The sequence below is a fragment of the Rhinopithecus roxellana genome, chromosome 6 (assembly GCF_007565055.1).
Source record: "Rhinopithecus roxellana isolate Shanxi Qingling chromosome 6, ASM756505v1, whole genome shotgun sequence".
Lineage (NCBI taxonomy): Eukaryota > Metazoa > Chordata > Mammalia > Primates > Cercopithecidae > Rhinopithecus > Rhinopithecus roxellana.
The window spans coordinates 122,120,683-122,136,494 of NC_044554.1; the positions used below are offsets into that span (position 1 = coordinate 122,120,683).

The 15,812-nt window shown below is 35.9% G+C and overlaps 1 protein-coding gene across 2 annotated transcripts in view; it reads left to right on the top strand.

Moving 5' to 3' along the window:
* Positions 1-15,812, top strand: part of ANKIB1 (ankyrin repeat and IBR domain containing 1) — a 164,624-nt gene that overhangs the window by 92,576 nt on the left and 56,236 nt on the right. For both annotated transcript variants that reach the window (XM_030932121.1, XM_030932122.1), the window contains exon 5: positions 6,071-6,188. In XM_030932121.1, the coding sequence (XP_030787981.1) occupies positions 6,071-6,188 (118 nt within the window). The remainder of the gene's footprint in view (positions 1-6,070; positions 6,189-15,812) is intronic.

The window sequence follows — 15,812 nt, forward strand, 5'->3', positions numbered from 1 at the left end:
AAGAGAGAGGGCCTGTGCCCTAAGCATTTTGCTGTCCCTTCACATGGTTATTTAATCCACATGGGAACCTTGAATGACAGTTGTCCTCTCCTCCCCACCTTTTTTTAATGAGGAAGATAAACTGGAAAATAACTGAGTAACTTGCCAGAATCAAAGTGAGCTGAACTTAATTCTTCTGACTTTAGGTCCAAGCAACTTCCACTTGCCATGTTGCCTTCTTTTTGACAATCCATTATCTTGAGTCAAACAGAAATTTTTACTGTAATAATTAGTATAGTCATTTAGTCAGAAGACATTTAAGCAGTAATATTCCAGAAATAATATTGTTGTAATTAAATTGTAAGACATTTAGATTTTCCCCCAAAATACCGTCTTATTTTAATTTATAATTGCATCAGGGAGTAACAGTAGGCATTATCAGTAGATTTAAGATCTAAATGGACTTAATATAACTAATATCATGTTAAGAAAAAAGTTACAGAATAGTTTGATACTAATTCTATGGGAAAAAACGACTGTATACAAGAAGAATATTGAAGTATACCAAAACGATCATTTTGATTATAGGTAATCTCCTTTTACAATCATTATTTTGTCTATTTTCATGCATTTCCTGACATTTGTAATGAGTATTTATTGCTAAAAATGTAAAATAATTTCTTCATCCTGACTGTATCCCAAGTGGTAACGGTTTCTTATGTGTACTACCAGACTTAAGCAAACATACATGTAGATTGAATTTTTAATGCAAAAGTAAGATCATGTCATATATTGTATTCTATATTTTTTCAACTTAACAATGTATCATGAACATCTCTCCTAAGTCAGAACATATAATATACATATTTTAAACATTTACCTATTGCCAAACATCTAAGTAATTTATATATTTTTACCTTTAAAAACAAGGCTACAGTGAATATTTGCCTGATATATATCTTCTTTATCCAGTTGTGCCATTATTGTAGTTAAAAATGCGGATTCTAGAGCCAGACTGTCTGAGTTCATATCTTTGCCTGATGACTAACTTACTATGTGACCTTGAGCAGATTACTTAAACTCTCTGCCTCAGTCTCTTCTTAAAATGAAGTTAACAGTCCCTACCTCATAGGGTTATAGTGATCCTTAATGAGTTAATATATGTATATGCTTCGACCAGTGCCTGACTCATTTTCAACATTAGCTAATTGTCTGCTGCTGTAATCATGATTATTACTTCATAGTCATCATTATTGCATTGTATACACATTTTAAAAGTGTAGTTCCTATGTGTCTTTAGAAATTGGTTTGATGGGTCATAAGATTTTAAACTTTGTCAGATGCTCTTAAACTGTCCAGAAAGATTATATTGATTTACTTTTATTTCATTAGTATATTAGAGAATCTTTTTCTCCACATTCTTGCTAGCACTGAATATTATCATTGTTATTATTATTTACCCAGTTTGGACAAATAAATGGTACCTTGTTTATTTCTCTGATTATTGTGTAAATTGACTGTTCGGTTGTGCATTTTCTATGAAGTATGTTTTCTTAATGCTTTCTAAGAGAACTTTGTGTATTTTTCCATATCCTAAGTTTTTTACTTATATGGTATTCAGAGGTATAAATTTTTTTCCTTTTTTGTCTTCTGAATTTGTGACTTGCTAATACTATGATCACATGTCCCTGTATTTTTCTAGTTTGGTAGATTTTTTCAACGCATATTGGATTTGTTTTGTCTACTATTTTCACAATGTAAAGAGTAATACTTTCATACTCAAATAAATGCCTATATTACCTGGATGTTTACAGCAGTACTATTTATAATAGCCAAAAGGTGAAAACAACTCAAATGTTTATCAACTAATGAATGGGTAAACAAAATGTGAGATATACACACAATAGAATATAGCTCAGCCATAAAAAGGAATGAACTACTAATACATGCTGTATATAATATGGATCAACCTCAAAAACATTATGCTAAGTGTAAGAAGCCAGACACAAAAGGTCAGATTTGGATGATTCCATTTATATGAAAGATCCAAACAGATAAAAGCCATAGAAACAGAACTCATATGCTGGACATTGCCTTAGCTGGCTACCTGGTTAGCAGGTTTAACCTACTGTGTTCTGCAGGAGCTGCTGGCATCCTGTGATGCTCAGGCAAGAACAGCTGAATAAGGAGAGAGAAAACTAAAATGCCAAGAACTGGGGGCAGGGAAGATAAGGAGTGACTGCTTAATGTTTATAGGACGTTCTTTTGGAATGATGGAAATGTTTTGAAACTAGATAAAGGTGATTGTACAACACTGGAAGTGTTCTAGATGTTGCTGAATTGTATGCCTTAAAATGGTTAATTTTATGTTATGAGTTTTACCTGAATTTTTTAAAATTATTTTTAATTTGAGAAAGAGTCTCACTCTGTTGCCCAGGCTGTAGTACAGTAGTGCGATCTCAGCTCACTGCAACCTCCACCTCCCGGGTTCAAGTGATTCTCCTGCCTCAGCCTCCCAGGTAGCTGGGATTACAGGCACCCACTGCCACACCTGGCTAATTTTTGTATTTTTAGTAGAGACAGGGTTTTACCGTATTGACCATGCTGGTCTTCAACTCCTGACCTCAAATGATCCACCCACCTCAGCCTCCCAAAGTGCTGGGATTACAGGTGTGAGCCACCACACCAAGCCCCCTTGAATTTTTAAAAATGTCAATGCTTTCTTTAAAACTTATATTTGGGCCGGGCGCAGTGGCTCAAGCCTGTAATCCCAGCACTTTGGGAGGCCAAGACGGGCGGATCACGAGGTCAGGAGATCGAGACCATCCTGGCTAACACGGTGAAACCCCGTCTCTACTAAAAAATACAAAAAACTAGCCGGGCGAGGTGGCGGGCGCCTGTAGTCCCAGCTACTTGGGAGGCTGAGGCAGGAGAATGGCATAAACCCGGGAGGCGGAGCTTGCAGTGAGCTGAGATCCGGCCACTGCACTCCAGCCTGGGCGACAGAGCGAGACTCTGTCTCTACCTTATACTTTTTTTTTTTTTTTTTTTTTTGAGACGGAGTGTATAATATATTTCTATAACTTCTTAATTTAGTCTTTTCCTCCAAATAATTAAATTATAAATTGGTAAAATTCACTTCTTATTCCCATCATTCAACAAAACTGAGTGACTGCTAGACGCTGTTTTAGATGCTTGGAGGAACAGAGATAAGTGACTCCATTCTAGGTGTTTACATTCCAACAGGGAGAGAGAAACACACAAATAAGTTTAAAAGTAAGTGAACATGTAATTTTGGAGAGTGGGAACTGCTATAAAGAGATTTCTTAAATGAGGTATTTAAGTGATGGCTAGGAAGAGTGTGGTCAATTTATTTAAACACCAAAGGGAGAACAGAAAAATTAGCGAGTATTAGACCTAGGTTGGGGTCAGATTCTGTAGGAGTAGGACTGTGCGGCTACATCCAAATATATGAAGGGAAAAGTGGGCAATATGCTGCTATGAAAGCCCATCTAAAGAATCATCCTTCCCTTCCCCTCTCTTAGTCTATATAACTTTAAAAGGCTCAACGTTCTTTTTCTGGCAAGAAACTCATGCTGGACATTGCTGACTACATTAGTTAGCAGGTTTAACCTCCTCTGCTCTGCAGAAGCTGCTGGCTTCCTGTCATTTCAGAGTACAGTTCAGGGTGGCCTAGGTCTTCATGCACACAGGCAAGAACTGCTAAATAAAGAGAGAGGAAGTGGAAATGAAGGGAAGGGTCAAAGAATCCTAAAATCTTTCCTGGCTATTTTTTCCGCCCTCCCTCCCAAGCTAAGCTCATGGATCAGCTAATGAGAGATTGCTATTAAGGGGGAATTAGAAATATCCTTTCTCCCTGAGCATCTAAACATCTTTTAAATTTTTAACAGTTACAGATACTTTTGGGTAAATAAGTGCCTATTCTTTTTTTTCCTTTTAGCAATAAACATGTTTTACCGATAGGGAGGGGAGGCTATTTTCCTTGTGAAAAAAATAAGAACAAATACTTGCATAACGCCTTTACATGACAACCTTTCTGAAATAATTTTTGAAGAGAACTATTATAATAATATGAAGGTAGTGCAGTTTGTATAATAGGTTGTTTCACAATTTTTCAGTGGTCTTTTGGTAGCAGTAGTATGCACTGATGCAAAAGAGGTAATTTTATTCATGTTTCTTTTAAATTTAGTTTTTCTTTTTCTTTATGTCAGTACTGACTGCTTTGAAGGTTATTGCTGGTTTGTTTAGTCTGAAAATAGAAGCAGTTTATCTTTGCAACAGGAAAGAGAAAGGCACCTTCATTTTAATCTGTCTTGCAGAAGAGAGAAGTAGTGCCCACTTGGGACTAAGCAATGTATTAAAATGCTTCACATGACCTAATTACAGTTCTGTTGTGAAGATTCAGAGTGCATATGTTATATGTTCATGAAGGCAGTGTGTCTTTATCCTTTAAGAATTATTTTTCTTCCACTGTTACCTATTGAAGTTTAAAACTGCATGCATTTTAAAAAACTGGATCTAGGCAGATTGTTTCATATTATCCCTTCTTTCTTAATTTACCTAAAATTAAATCTTCAGATACATTATGTCAGAACTGCAAGCAAAGCTAATTTTCTCCTGTACGTTACTTGCACTGTCATTCTCTAGATAACACTGGTCTGGAGAATCATGATTAAATTCACCATTTTCTCTCTCCCTATTTGGTTCAACGTAAATGAAGTCGAATGATGGCTAACCTGAAAAAGAACATTTACAATATAAGACCAGGAAGTATGCAGTTGCCACCATTGGGAATATCAGGAAATATTCACTGTCATTGCTGAGGCAAGGAGAGGTACCTAGAATCCCAAGTCTGGATTTGGAATACATTTTCTAGAAGCAATGTATGACTTCTATACTGGAATGGGTAGTACTAATTTAACCATTAAAGCATTTACTAAGTTTTTGTAGGGGAACTCATGTTTCATAAATTAGCTTAGAAGCAAATTGTATGTGATAGTTTGGGGCTTTTTAAAGGATAATTTGGATGAAATTGCAGTGCTTCTTTCTCTCTTACTTAATAGTATTCCTATATAGAAAAGTTTTGATTAACTTTCCTTTAAAAAAAACAAAAAGATCTTACTATGTTGCCCAGGCTAGACTGCAGTGGCTATTCACCGGCATGCTCATAGCACACTACAGCATCAAACTCCTGGGCTCAAGTGATCCTCCCACTTCTCAGCCTCCCTAGTAGCTGAGACTGTGGGCATTCACCAAGTTCTGCTCCATTTCTTTTATGTTGATAGGATACCCAAAACTGTGCCTAAATGAACATATATATTCGTACTCAGTTGATTTGCAGAAAGAACAGACTGGACAATAATACCCAAGAACTTGAATAATTATTGCTCAGTGGTGGAATTGTAGGGTTTTATTTCTCATACTTTTTGTATAATCCAAAATTTTTAAACTGTAAGATAAGATGGTCTTGCCCTTATGATATTTTATTTTTAGAATAATAAGGTACATGAGTCCCAGCATCTGTTTTATAGCATAAAAGAGACTTGTGAAAGGGCAGTTTGAAGTCCATGATAGTGGAGCGTTAAAAAAGCCTTTTTGAACTTTAATAACCAAATTTAAATAGGAAGATTTTAAATGATAATCATGTACAGTCATCCCTCAGTATCCGTGGGGATTGGTTTCAGGACCCAGGACCCTCATGGATACCAAGACCCACAGATACTCAAGTCCCTTATATAAAATGGGTAGTATTTGCATGTAATGTATGCACATCCTCCCATATACTTTAAATCATCTCTAGGTTAGTTATAATAACTAATACAATGCAAATAACATGTAATTAGTTGTTATACTGTTATTTAAGGAATAATGACAAAAAAAAAAGTCTGTGCATGTTTAGTATAGACACAACCATTTTTTTTTTCCCCAAATGTTTTCAATCCACAGTTGATCCAATTCATGGAATGCAGAACTGTGGATACATAGTACTGACTATATATTGTTTATAGGCATTTTGATACTTCCTATGAGTATAATGCCCATTTAACTTTATTTTTTTTTCTTTTCAAAGCCATATGAAGGATTAAGGCCTCAGGATCTTCGTAGACTAAAAGATATGCTTATTGTGGAAACTGCAGACATGCTTCAGGCTCCTCTCTTTACTGCTGAAGCTTTACTTCGAGCTCATGGTAATGAAAGAAATGTCTTATGCTTCTGATAACATAAGTAACTTTTGAAACTTCTGAGTTTTTAAAAGGGCTATTTTTGTACATGAATACAGAACAAAATGGTTTGTTAAAAAAGCCTAAGTTGTGTTTTGTGCGGTTGTTACTTCTATACTCAGTTCTTCATAACATCTTGTATGTTGAAGTATAAACTGGCATATATCTAAGAGGAGAAATTGGAAAATTCTTTTTAGAAATTGAGCTACTAAAGCAAATTATAGATTGTCTAATTTTAGAAATATGTCTAATTTGAATGAGATTGAATGACTATTGAAATCCATAGTCCTAGCCCTGGTTTTGATATTAATTTTTGCTGAAGGCATTCAAGTATAAAATTATGGTAGTTCAATTATATACCTAAGAATTGTGCTATTTGTATTGTCAGTTGTATTTATTTTATGTAGTGCTGTTTCTCCCCATGAAGTCACAAAGTGAAGTTAAAGGGTCACCTTGAAAATATATTGTCCCTTTTAAGGGTGGTTTTCTTGTTTTTTGTTTTATTTTGCTTTGTTTTGTTTTTTTGAGACATAACTAAGTTTGTGTAACAAAATTTTCCTAAGTACTTAGTTTGTTTTAAGTTCTCTGTAATCTTTGTGACAGGCATTCTGGGAGCTCTCACATGCTGGGTTGGCTTCTGTCATTGCCCACATGATATTTGACATTTTGGCTGGTTTCAAAGAAAAATATTTTCTGGTTTAAAAATATTCTTATAAAGATAAAGGTAAATGCAGAATTAAAAAAATAAAAACTAAAAATACATTTAAAAAGAAAAGTAAATGGCTATTCTATTCCAGTCATTTTGAGGCCCTAGATAAATTTCTATTCTAGTCATTTTGAGGCCCTGATAAAGATTTATAGTTAAAAATCTTTATAGTTAAAGATTTATAGTTATAGATTTATAGTTGAAATAACTATAAATCTTTATCATCTATACTAAAATAGAATGCCACCTTCCAAAATTTTTATATAATCTTTTGATCAGAAGAAAATTTTAAACTCCCTATTTTATCATTCGTTGATCACCACTGTTAATAATGTGGTGTATAACTCTCCAGAATCACTACCAAAAAATATATATGGAATATATGTATTATATATTTTATATATAATATGTATATATAGACACACACACAAACACACTTTTTTTTGAGACAGAGTCTTGCTCTGTTGCCCAGGCAACAGTGTTGGCTCACTGCAACCTCTGCCATCCAGGTTCAAGCAATTCTCATGCCTCAGCCTCCTGAGTAGCTGGGATTACAGGTGCACACCACCATGCCCGGCTAATTTTTGTATTTTTAGTAGAGACAAGGTTCCATCATGTTGGCCAGGCTGGTCTCGAACTCCCAATCCAGGTGATCTACCTGCCTCGCCCTCCCGAAGTGCTGGGATTACAGGCGTGAGACCCCACACCCAGCCTACCTTCAATATTGATGTTTCCCACAGTTCTACAATTGCCATTCTTTTCTCACCTTACATACCTGTAGCTCTTAAATTTTAATGTAAATAAGGATTGCCTGGGAAAATAAACGTAGATTCCTAGGAATAACCCCAGAGAATCTAAGTCATAAGATCTAGTGTAAGGCCTAAAAATATGTGTTGTGAACAAGCCTACCAAGTGGACTCTTCTCTGAGAAACATTGCTGTGCACATTTGTCTCGTAAAATCTGTGGCTTCAAAAACCACCTAAACAATAAAGATTATGTCTACAATCTGACTTTAATCAAGTATTCTACTGTATTTCTAAAAGCCTGTTTATTATTTCTCGCTATCTACGGATGATCACAGCTAGACTCATCATTTCTCCCATTGTGTTGATTAGTGGGCAGCAATATTCACCTAATTTTCCTAGCCAGAAACTTGAAAGTCATATTTGAAAGTCTCTATTGTATTTGGCCACAGTCCCATTATTTCTCTTTCTAAATATCTTTCAGCCTCCCCTCACCCTCCCTAGCTCTTTCAATTCCCACTGCCACTGACTTAAGGCTTTCATTACTTTTCATCTAAATTCAGGTGCCCAGAGTCCTAGTCTCCAGTTTTACCATTCTTCTTTCACCCAACTAATTTCTCATACCGCCACTATTGTGTTTCTTTTTTTTTTTTTTTTTTTTTTTTTTTTTTTTTTTGTTGAGACGGAGTCTCGCTCTGTCGCCCAGACTGGAGTGCAGTGGCCGGATCTCAGCTCACTGCAAGCTCCGCCTCCCGGGTTTACGCCATTCTCCTGCCTCAGCCTCCCGAGTAGCTGGGACTACAGGCGCCCGCCACCTCGCCCGGCTAGTTTTTTGTATTGTTTTTTTTAGTAGAGACGGGGTTTCACCGTGTTAGCCAGGATGGTCTCAAACTCCTGTCCTCGTGATCCGCCCGTCTCGGCCTCCCAAAGTGCTGGGGATTACAGGCTTGAGCCACCGCGCCCGGCCTATTGTGTTCTTTTAAAATGGAAACCTGAGCATGTCATTCCCCTGCTGAAAACCCTTCACTGGCTCGCTACAGACTTAAACTCATCCAAAATTTTTAGTAGACTTTATGACACATAAAGTTCTTTACCTGGACTGTCAGTCTTCCCATTTCTTTGCCTTTCCCACTCCAACTTGTCCTTAGAAATCCTTTCTTCTAGAAAACCTTTCCTAAGTGTGTCTTCCAAAGTCTCAACTGGGACCCATATAATGGGTCTATTCCCATTTTATCCCATGCATATATGTGTCATACACTTAGAATGGAATATTGTAATCTCTTTATTTGCTTCTTTTGTATTATCCTTGAAGCTCCTTGAGATGGCAGCTTTTAATTTTTTTTTTTTGTTTCCATAATACCTAATATATATTAATCACTCAGAAAATAGTTTTGGAATGAATAAATAATATGCCAAAAATGTTATTTTTATATTTTTTGAAAATCAGTGTTTTTGTTATAAAATTATGTTTTTATTGCCATGTTTATAAACTTCAAAGTAAATTCTATAGAAAAAATTTTAGACCTGAGTAAAAAAATTAAATTTAGAAATTCTGAATAGTTTTTAAAAACAAAATATTTTCGTTTTAGCCCATAATAATGCTTAATAGTCATAATGTAAAAAACTTGTACAGAAACACAAAATACCTATGTTAGGGTTCATAGCACCAGAAGGTATACTCTGTCCTTTGCTTGAGATTTTTAAAATGTAAGGTATGCATTTAAATATAGTGTAGAGCTGGCAGAAAAGTAGAAGCTGTTCATCAGCGGGGAGCCACCGCGTCATAGTTACTGGTTAGGGTAGGCTGCTGCTGAAACAAAAATGTAGGATTAAATACAGTAAAAGTTTCTTAATCATGTAATAGTCCAAAGCACTTTCATTTAGATTAGGTAGGATGTGGACTCTGGTTAGGAACTCTGACTGACTGGAACGTTGTCATCTTAAACATCACTACTTTTTTTTTTTTTTTTTTTTTTTTTGAGACAGTCTAACTCTGTCAACCCAGGCTGGAGTGCAGTGGTGCGATCTTGGCTTACTGCAACCTCCGCCTCCTGGTTTCAAGCGATTCTCTTGCCTCAGCCTCCCGAGTAGCTGGGACCACAGGTGCACACCACAATGCCTGGCTAATTTTTATATTTTTAGTAGAGATGGGGTTTCACCAGATGGGGTTTAGCCAGGCTGGTCTGGAACTCCTGACCTCAAGTGATCTGCCTGCCTCGGCCTCCCAAAGTGTTGGGATTACAGGCATGAGCTACCATGCCTGGCCAACAACATCACTTCTGAGGTTGTCCTGGGGGTTATCTAGGCCTACTAGTTACAGCCAGCTAGTCAGAAAGAGAAAAGAGCATGAAGGAACAATTGTGGGAAGTTTTATGAGCCACTCCTGGAAGTGGCATATGTCACTCCTGCACATGTTTCATTCATTGAGCAGAATTCAGTCATGTGGCCACACCTCACTGTCAAGTGGCCATACCTAACTGCAAACAAAAAAAATGTTTCTACACTGTAGCATTTTTGTGTACAGATAGCCATCTTTGCCAAAGGTCTCTACATTCAGCCAAATCATATACTGTGTCATAACTCTTAAGCTATAGTATCATATAGAATCTAACTTTACCTATAATTTCACCATAATTAAAGGAAACATTTTATCCCTATTTTTTAACACATTGTATCATTAAATATTATGAAATGATCAACTCCATTTTTACTCTATTGATATTTCCCTAAATTAATTGTTTTACAATAAGATGAAACCCAACTAAATTTTCATACTTGGCATTGATAACTTACTAAAGCATTGTTCTATATTTCATTCCTCTATTAGGGCATAAAATAGAGGCTAATTTAGGTTTTCAAGTGAGCATCTCTTCTCTGTCGTTTAGGTAGTATCAGTGACATTTGATAAGCAAATAAGATTTACCAAGATAAGTGATGGTTGTGAGTTAGACAGTGCATATTAACTATAGTTTACTGTAATTGCTCTTAAAGCCAGGACAGGCTGTGTTTTAGAGCTATTAAACTGAACCATTAGGAAGATTTATAGATTATCCTTGGTAGCATTCATTCATTTTTATACAGGAAAATAGTTTTGAGTATTATACTACCTTGTCAAATATAATCCCAAGGTAATGAAGTTGATGTAGATTAAGCCGACGACATAAATATTTAGCAGTATTTATTAAATGGAGTTGAATTTTAAGAAGGACTATGTTAGGAATACAAAGGTCATTCTCTGAGTATTTCCCCAGTAATAAAAGTAACTTATGTAATTGAATATTACCTAATGAGAAAATGAATATAATTTACAAAATACGTGACTGAGGCTAATTTGCTTGTGCTTAGAATAAATTTATATTGAAGCTTTATTTTTAATTCCTTTGGAGGTTCATCATCTTCCAAGCAATTACACATTTGTGTTCCCACATCCTCTCTTCTCATTCTGTTCTTTTCCTGGAAAATATTACCTTTTCCCAAGACTTTTTGGAAGTAATACATTTCTCCACCCTGGACTAGGCCTCTCTTCTGAGCTCCATATTTCATATTGTATATAATTGCCTATGTGAAAGCCCCTCCAATCTATCTCAAAGCTACCTTAAACTCATCGTGTTTAAAACTAAGATCATGTTCTTGCAACTGAACCTGGTTCTCTGGTGTTCCCTAACTCCATAGATGGCAGCACCAGCCAACCAACTGGGTATTCTAGGCAGAAACCTGGAACACCAATTTTGACATTTCCTCTCCCATCCTGTCATCACTTAATTGTCAGTTTCACCTCCCCAATTTTAAACTTCGCCTTTTTTCTTCATTTCCGCTGCCATCATCTCTCAACTACACTACAGAAAAAAGAAAGTCAAAATAATATTATCAAATCTAATCATGACAGCCTATTCTTCCTATCTCTAGTCCTGATTTTCCATTGACTGCCTATCACTCCTAAACTGAAAATGGAAGTGGTTATTTTTTTAAAATCCTGCATTACTGAGCCCCTGCCCTGTTTCTCTAGCCTTATCTCATACAGTGCTTCTTCCCTAGTCCCATGCTCTAGCTACATTGACCTTTTTAATTTCACAAGGGTATTACCCTCCCTCTTGCCACAGGCCTTTGAACATGCTGTATTCTATCTTTCTAGAATGTCTTTCCCTCCCCCTTTCATCTGGTTAACTCCCGCTCATCTTTAGATGTTCACTCCATGCCATTTCCCTAGGGATGCCCTCTCTGACCTCCCTGACTCTGGTTTTCTACCTCTCTTTATGGTGTTTCTGACAGTGGTGATTTTTTGGTGTTGTTTATGTGTTTATTTTACTCATGTCCTTCTCCTTACTAGACTGTTAAGTTCCATGGAGACAGGAAAGGAATTATGTCTGGTTTTCCTGTCATTGTATCCCCACTACCTGACATAGTGGATGGGACATAAAAGGTTATTCAATAAATATTTGCTAAGGAGTCTGATGTGATAGAATCAAACAAATTTTGTTGAAAAATATTTGTGGTAGAAAAGACTAAAATGTAGCATATTTAATGTCTCTCTGTATTAGTTATATTAGTTGTTTTTACTTTTATTAAAAAGTAACATAATGGAACTCTTTTAAAAATAATACTATCCTAAGAAAGTTATTTTTACTTTGTATGCCTCAAATTTTTTATATGTGACACATTTTAACACAGTAACCAATATTATTCTTATTAAAAGTCTTCACATAACATCCTAAACATTTTTCAACAGTTATTATAATGACCACTTTTAATGACTGTTATAAGAAAATTGTTTGGATGTGCTAAGCTAAAGCAAATTTGGGAGATGGCACTCATTCTTGCATTCATTTGTGATTACTTTATTCCAAGGATAAATTTTTAAGAGGTAATAGTACTTAATGCTGTTATTATTGAATTCCTTATGTGTGTAATGCATTACAGAGACTTAAAACAGTTAGAATCAAAGTGGGTATAATTATCCTGTATTTTGCTCAGTTAAATAAGTAACATCTGGAATTTGAACTCAGGACTTCCTGGTTCCAAAGGATAATCTTTGTGCTATGCCCCATTGCTAACATTTTGAATGGCAGCAATGAGAAAATCTGAGGAACTATATGGGGCATGTGTTCCAAATGTAGTATACTATCAGACAGATTCTAGAAAATGACCTTACAAAGAATTGTTTCCTGATTTAGGTATGAAGAAATATTTTTGGAAAATAATTTTGAAATGATAAAATAAGAGAAGAACAAAGTAAAATAAATAAAAATGAACTTTTCTATAGTTGTTATTTTCAAACCAAAAATGGCTCTCATGATTTTTATATGACTCTAAAAGTAATAAATATATCATCTATGTGAATGAAAATCCAGTAGGGCACAGAGAAAATGTTTATAACACTAGTATGCTTAATCTACATATATTTCATAATATGCTTTTTAAAATTAATGCATGATATAAAGCTTTTCATATATCACTACATAATCTCATTATATAAACATACCATACTCTGTCGCTATTTGCACCATTTTTTTCTTTTTGCTATTGTAAACAGTGCTGTGATTAGCATCCTTCAAATATTCCCTTGTGTGCCTATCCATTAATTTACTTAGGATGAATTTTTAGCAATAAAATTACAAGTTCAAACAATAAGCTCTCATTTAAAGTCCAATGTATTTTCATGGTTCCTGTACATTTGTATTTCTTTTGTGATTTGTCATTCGTATCTTTTTTACTTTTTTTTCCTGTTGAGGCCAAAAATTTGTATGTTGTATTTTCTTTATCATTCATTTTTAAATATTTCAAAATTTCCCTTTCTGCATTGCCCCATCAGTTTTTTAGAATATTATAGTCTAATGTTCAAATATTTGAGATTTTTCTGGATGTCTTATTGTTTTCACTTCAGTTTTACTGGTTAAGACTTTCAGTCTTTTGGCTGGGCATGGTGACTCACGCCTGTAATCCCAGCACTTGGGGAGGCCGAGGGGAGTGGATCACGAGGTCAGGAGATCGAGACCATCCTGGCTAACACAGTGAAACCCTATCTCTACTAAAAAATACAAAAAAAAAAAAAAAATTAGCCAGGTGTGGTGGTGGGTGCCAGTAGTCCCAGCTACTCAGGAGGCGGAGGCAGGAGAAAGGCGTGAACCCAGAGGCAGAGTTTGCAGTGAGCCGAGATAGCGCCACTGCACTCCAGCCTGGGCGACAGAGCGAGACTCCATCTCAAAAAAAAAAAAAAAAAAAAAAAGGCTGGTTTAAGCATATAGTCTGTCTTGATGACTCTATACCATGTGCATTTGACAGGGATGTAATTGTGAAGTTGTTCATCATAGTGTTCTATAAATGTTAATTAAGGTCAGTGGTGTTCTCTAAATTGTCATTGTTTTTACTAATAAAAATTAAAGACTAGTTCCATCAGTTGAGAGGGGGATGTTAAAATTTCTATTTATGAATGTGGATTTTCATATAGCTCCTCCTTAATGGTGTCAGTTTGCTTAATCTATTTTGAAACTCTGATATTAGGCTCATATACATTTATAATTATGTCTTTCTGACTCTTCTCACCATGAAATATCCCTTATCTTTTTACTATTTTTTCTTTATCTGATATTAATATAGCACTTCAACTTTTTTATGCTATTTGTATGTCTTATAAATAGCATATGGTTGAGTTCTTTCTTTATCCATTCTAATAGACTGTTTAGTCCATTTACATTTAATGTAATATTGCTGTGGTTGGATTTAGGTCTTCCATTTCACTGTTTTCTGTTTGTCTCTTATTTTTTGTTCTCTGTTTCTCCTTCTCTGCTGTCTTTTAAATTAGTTGAATAATCTTAGCATTAGATTGTAATTATCTGTTGGATTTTTAGCTAATTCTTCTTTGCATTTTATTCTTTAACATGCTGCTTTCTGGGCTGTTGTATACATTCTTATCTTTTTTTTTTTTTTTTTTTTGAGACAGAGTCTCGCTCTGTCGCCCAAGCTGGAGTGCAGTGGCCGGATCTCAGCTCACTGCAAGCTCCACCTCCCGGGTTCACGCCATTCTCCTGCCTCAGCCTCCCGAGTAGCTGGGACTACAGGCGCCCGCCACCTCGCCCGGCTAGTTTTTTGTACTTTTTAGTAGAGACGGGGTTCCACCGTGTTAGCCAGGATGGTCTCGATCTCCTGACCTTGTGATCCGCCCGCCTCGGCCTCCCAAAGTGCTGGGATTACAGGCTTGAGCCACCGCGCCCGGCCACATTCTTATCATTTTATAGTCTATTTAGAGTTAGTGTAGTACCACTTCCCATAAAATGTAAGAATCTTTTTGTTTTTTTTTTGAGACGGAGTTTCGCTTTTGTTGCCCAGGCTGGAGTAATGGAGCGATCTCGGCTCACTGAGCAACCTCCGCCTCCCGGAATTCAGGCGATTCTCCTGCCTCAGCCTTCCTGAGTAACTGGGATTACAGGCATGTGCCACCATGCCGGATAATTTTGTATTTTTAGTAGAGATGGGGTTTCTCCATCTTGGTCAGGCTGGTCTTGAACTTTAGACCTCAGATGATCCGCCCGCCTTGGCCTCCCAAAGTGCTGGGATTACAGGCGTGAGCTACCGCGCCCTGCCCAAAATGTAAGAATCTTGCAACTATATATGGGTACATTGCCCCATCCCTTATGCTATCATTATTACAGTACATAATCACAAATATCACAATGCAGTGTCATAATTTTTGCTTTAAACAGCCATATGTGTTTTAAATAAACTAATCTGTTTTTTTCCTCTGTTCTTCAGATTGGATCGTTTCTGTCTCCAAGTTCACCAAATTTTCCCTCTGATCTCTTTTTTATCTCCTCTAAACTGCTGTTAAGCCAACACAGTAAAAATTTTTTTTAGAATTGTTTTTCAGTTCTAGAATTTACACTTGGTTCTTTTTTATGGCTTTCATTTATTTACTTAGTTTTCATGGCCTTTTGTACTTTACCAACTATTTTTCTTTATGTTCTTGATCATAAAGTTATTTAAATCCATGGTGATTACTAATTCCAACATACGGATTACCTCAAGGTTGGTTTTCACTGTTGCATTCTCTGACATTTTCCAGTTTTTCCACATGTCTAGTAATTTGGAATTGGAGTATATCGCTGTAGGCATTATATATGTAGGCTTCAGTTTGAGATTTGGAGAGT